At 41.9% G+C, this 3,749-nt stretch overlaps 1 protein-coding gene across 2 annotated transcripts; it reads left to right on the top strand.

Annotated features, from left to right (window-relative positions):
- Window positions 1–215: 215 nt before the first annotated feature.
- ticam1 (TIR domain containing adaptor molecule 1) lies at window positions 216–2,758 on the top strand. 2 transcript variants are annotated; one of them, XM_069157201.1, is made up of 2 exons: window positions 216–329; window positions 740–2,758. In XM_069157201.1, the coding sequence occupies exon 2, from the start codon at window positions 870–872 to the stop codon at window positions 2,592–2,594; it is 1,725 nt and encodes a 574-aa protein (XP_069013302.1). In that variant the 5' UTR covers window positions 216–329; window positions 740–869; the 3' UTR covers window positions 2,595–2,758. The 2 variants fall into 2 exon arrangements, with proteins under 2 accessions (XP_069013302.1, XP_069013303.1); XM_069157202.1 differs by lacking the exon at window positions 216–329 and adding an exon at window positions 502–535.
- Window positions 2,759–3,749: the final 991 nt, after the last annotated feature.

The following is a 3,749-nucleotide window of genomic DNA, read 5'->3' as shown; positions in this document are numbered from 1 at the left end:
ACCAGAATTCTTCTCCCTCATATGCCTATTGTGCTCACGGAGCTAAAGACTTCCACACAGAAAGTGGGTTATTTTGGCAGATGTGAAAAGTTGGAAAAAATGTAAGTATAAAAAAAAAGTTGACAGGGACTCAAAAAGTACGTTATAGAGGCAAAGGTTTGCATTATGAAGTGAATCTCTTAAAGAAGGTACAACTTAGTAATGTGGAGAACTACTGTATGTACCGAATCCTTTTCTTTTTGTCCCTCTTGAGCTCCCATACTTCACAACTTGTGACATCATCACTATGCTCTGCAAAGTTGCTGTACAAAGGCCTACAGCTGCAACAGGTAAGCATACTGACAAACGTAACTCCTAAAGTTTGACAGGCTCACCACACACGGTGGTGTTCTGACATGTTCATTTCAGCTGTGCACTAAGAGGGGCCTGTTAAGAAATGAAAGAGTTTTTCTACCGGTTGAACTGAGCTGGAAGAGACTCTTGAGTGACTTCCTTATTTGAGCACGAAGCAGAAACACTAAATGTTTTGTCACCAGTAAGTAATTGTCAGTAAAGTTTTGATTGCTGTGTTAAAAAACAGTTTAAGGGTTAAATATACTTTGTGGAACAGATTAATGTAAAGTTTGATCTATCAAATTTGTGTTACTTCCACAAGCTACTTTTTATTACTCAGTCAAAGCACATCATCCATGTTGACAGCATAATTTCTAAAAAAAACATTTTTTTTTTCTATTTAAAGACACAAGAATGTCCAGGAAATTGTGCACCTCTCTTTAAGCGTTTGGCGAACTGAAGACAACTATGGTGGAAAATGTCATGTGAACTTATCGACTTCTGTTAAAGGCTGCATATCGGTTGGCAAGTAAAACATGAAAATGAGTCATGAGGGAGAAGAAAATCCAGGGACGGGACTGAGAGAAGTCTTCGGCATTCTAGTTAAGGCAACTTCGGAGCGACTGCTGAGCCTGATAATCCAGCTGGGTGAGTCTCCTGAAGATAATATCATACACGCCTTGTGTCTGATCGTTCTCCGGAGAGAGGCGCTGGCCCTCAACAAACTCCAGATGCTGGCGGACAACTCCCTCGCTAACCATCTGGCTGAGATGAGTGGAGGTAAATTAGAGGATTTTGAAGTTCATTGTGGTCGTTTTCAAGCATTAACTGGACAACCTTTGGCAACGTTGGCTCGGATTTTTAAAGTTTTGTCAGAGCAGAGGCTGTGTGCGCAACTTCTGAGAAATCTGGCATATAAGAGAGCCCTTGCCAGTGATTGCTTTAAAGCAAGCAATGATGGTATGGAGTATGATCATTTCAGAGAGGAAGCTAAAGTTGTCTGTGGGCCTCAGTTTGCAGAGTGGATGTGCTCCTCCGCTGACCTAAAGTCCGGGTCTTACCCCGGCCCTCAAAGAAGCCAGGATGAAGGAAGTTCAAAGGTTACTGTGTCTCAGGATCAGTCAGCGAACATACACTGTCTCCCTAGCCCTCTGCAGGCGAGCCTGTCGATGCTCTCATACCCTACTCATCTAGAGATAAGTATTCCTCCAACACTCTCATATGAAGGGGACAAAATAGATCCGGAAACATCAGGAAACCCCAAAATAACCGCCCCTACCCTCCTTGCTGAAAGTGAAAGTGAAGCAAATAATGCACCTGGGCCATCTCAGTCCTCTGAGCCTCAATATTCTGGATCTTCTCTGTTTGGAGCAAAGAAAGACTCACAGATGGATGAAACATCAGCAGCAATGGGCAGTAACCTGTACAGCCATATCACCCAGGATGAGACTCCAAACAAACCAAGCACTGACGCTAACATTTCATTACCCAAGATGCCGGCTTCAAAAGCAACACATGAAAGTAAAGATGCAGAGGAGGAGGAGGAAGAAATATTTTATGCATTTGTTATCTTGCACGCACCACAGGATGCAGATATGGCCGAGGACATGAAGGAGACACTGGAAGCTGTCATTGGTACCGATAAAGGTGCAACGTTCTCTGAGGACTTTGCCATCCCGGGAAAGACCACCCTGAGGTGCGTTGAGGACGCTATCAACAACTCTGCCTATACTTTCCTTCTGCTAACCTGCAACTTCAACACTCGCATGCTGGAGATGAAGACTAACTCTGCCCTCATCAACTCCATCAACAAGAAACACAAGTACAACACCGTGATCCCTCTGCTGCCACAGCAGAACTGCATGCCCCGACAGTTCATCCCTCTACCTCTGCAGACAATAGTTCCACTCGAGCAGAACAAGAGCTTTGAGAGAAAAATACAGAAGGCATTGTCTCCAGCTAAAATTGAAAGACAGAGAAAGATTTGGACTGAGGAGCAGGCAGTGAAGCTCCAGATCCAGAAGAGACAGAAGCATTTAAAGCTTCACAACATGAGCCTTTTAATGGAGCAAAACCTTCTTCTAGGTCCAGGTGTGCCACTAGATCAGGACGGTGGTGATGGCAGGGCTCGGTGGCAACCATCAAACATTCACATTGAAAATGCTCAGTACATTATGATCGGTAACGAGTCTCAAATGAAGGTGGATTTAGGTGGAAAAGCAGACAAAGATGATTCAGTTTACACAAAGGATGAGTCATAAAGATGAACATAAGAACAACTTTCAATTTTTTTTCTGGGGTTAATTCATGTGTAGAAAATGAAAGAGATGTGTTTTTTTAACACTAAAATGCCAAAAGCTGTAACAACCAATGTGATTTAAACCTGCCGTTGAGAGAAGACTCAATAAAACTGTCAAAGGAGGAATTAAGTTCCATCTGAATGTTTTGAAAAGCTACTGCAGTGATGAAGGATGCAGAGCAGAGCAGAGCAGAACAGAGACGTTTTAGATGATATCTAGCAGAGGACTGCCATCTACTGACCGATTCGTGATACATACTCTGTGATCTCTGCAGTTGTATGAACCCTCTGTAGTCACTAGGGAGCAACACTGCCACAAGCTCCTCACTACCCTTCACAGGAGCTCTGAAGTGCGGTCATCCAACAGTATCACTGCCCCGCTACTTCGATTGAATAACATTTTAATAGTTTTTATATTCATAACTGTAATGTAGTGATGTTTACAATAGATATACAGTGTGTCCTAGACATGTATTTATGTGAGTGTATGCATGTGCTCTGTGGGTTATTCACTGTCTCAGGTTGTGGCATGTTGATACATATTGGGCAGCAATACTTACCCTGTCTCTTTCTCTGAGTGGTGTTTTTTAATTTGTTATTTTGAAGTTATTAAACTCTGAAATCTGATATTACAAAGTTGGACTTTTTCAAATAAGTGTTTTTTGGAGGAAAAAGTGTATCTTTTCCTCCAATGTCTCAATCTCACCTGTCGAAGTGACTACATACTCTGCTTTCTTTTGGTTGCCATGACTTTTTTGTGTCTTAATTTTTCGATTGTATTCGGTTGAGTCTGCCTCTGCTTTCTATCTCTGACAGCAGAATGATACTTTCCAATTTATAAAGTGTTTTTAGGGCTTTTTTTTATCATTTCATTTGGAATTATTTTTGCTTCTTTCCTAATCAGAGGTAACTCTCTTTTGTGTCTGTCCAAAACAGCAGAAGGTTGCTAAAATCTAAATCTGGGAGACACTGAAATGGTGAAAAGACAAAAGACTTTTGAGAGTTTACTGATGAACTCAGGTTCGTGCCTAATTCCTATTGATGAGCCAGATTTCACTGTGCAGTTCCCAGGCTGCCTTTAGTGGTTCAGACTGAAAATGAGAAAAAGCAGCAAAAC

Source organism: Embiotoca jacksoni, unplaced genomic scaffold, assembly GCF_022577435.1.
Source record: "Embiotoca jacksoni isolate LCO1_2020_lvr unplaced genomic scaffold, fEmbJac1.0.p SCAF_22, whole genome shotgun sequence".
Classification (NCBI taxonomy): domain Eukaryota; kingdom Metazoa; phylum Chordata; class Actinopteri; family Embiotocidae; genus Embiotoca; species Embiotoca jacksoni.
Note: the sequence above shows the minus strand (reverse complement) of the source record. Positions and strands in the feature narration are given on the sequence as shown.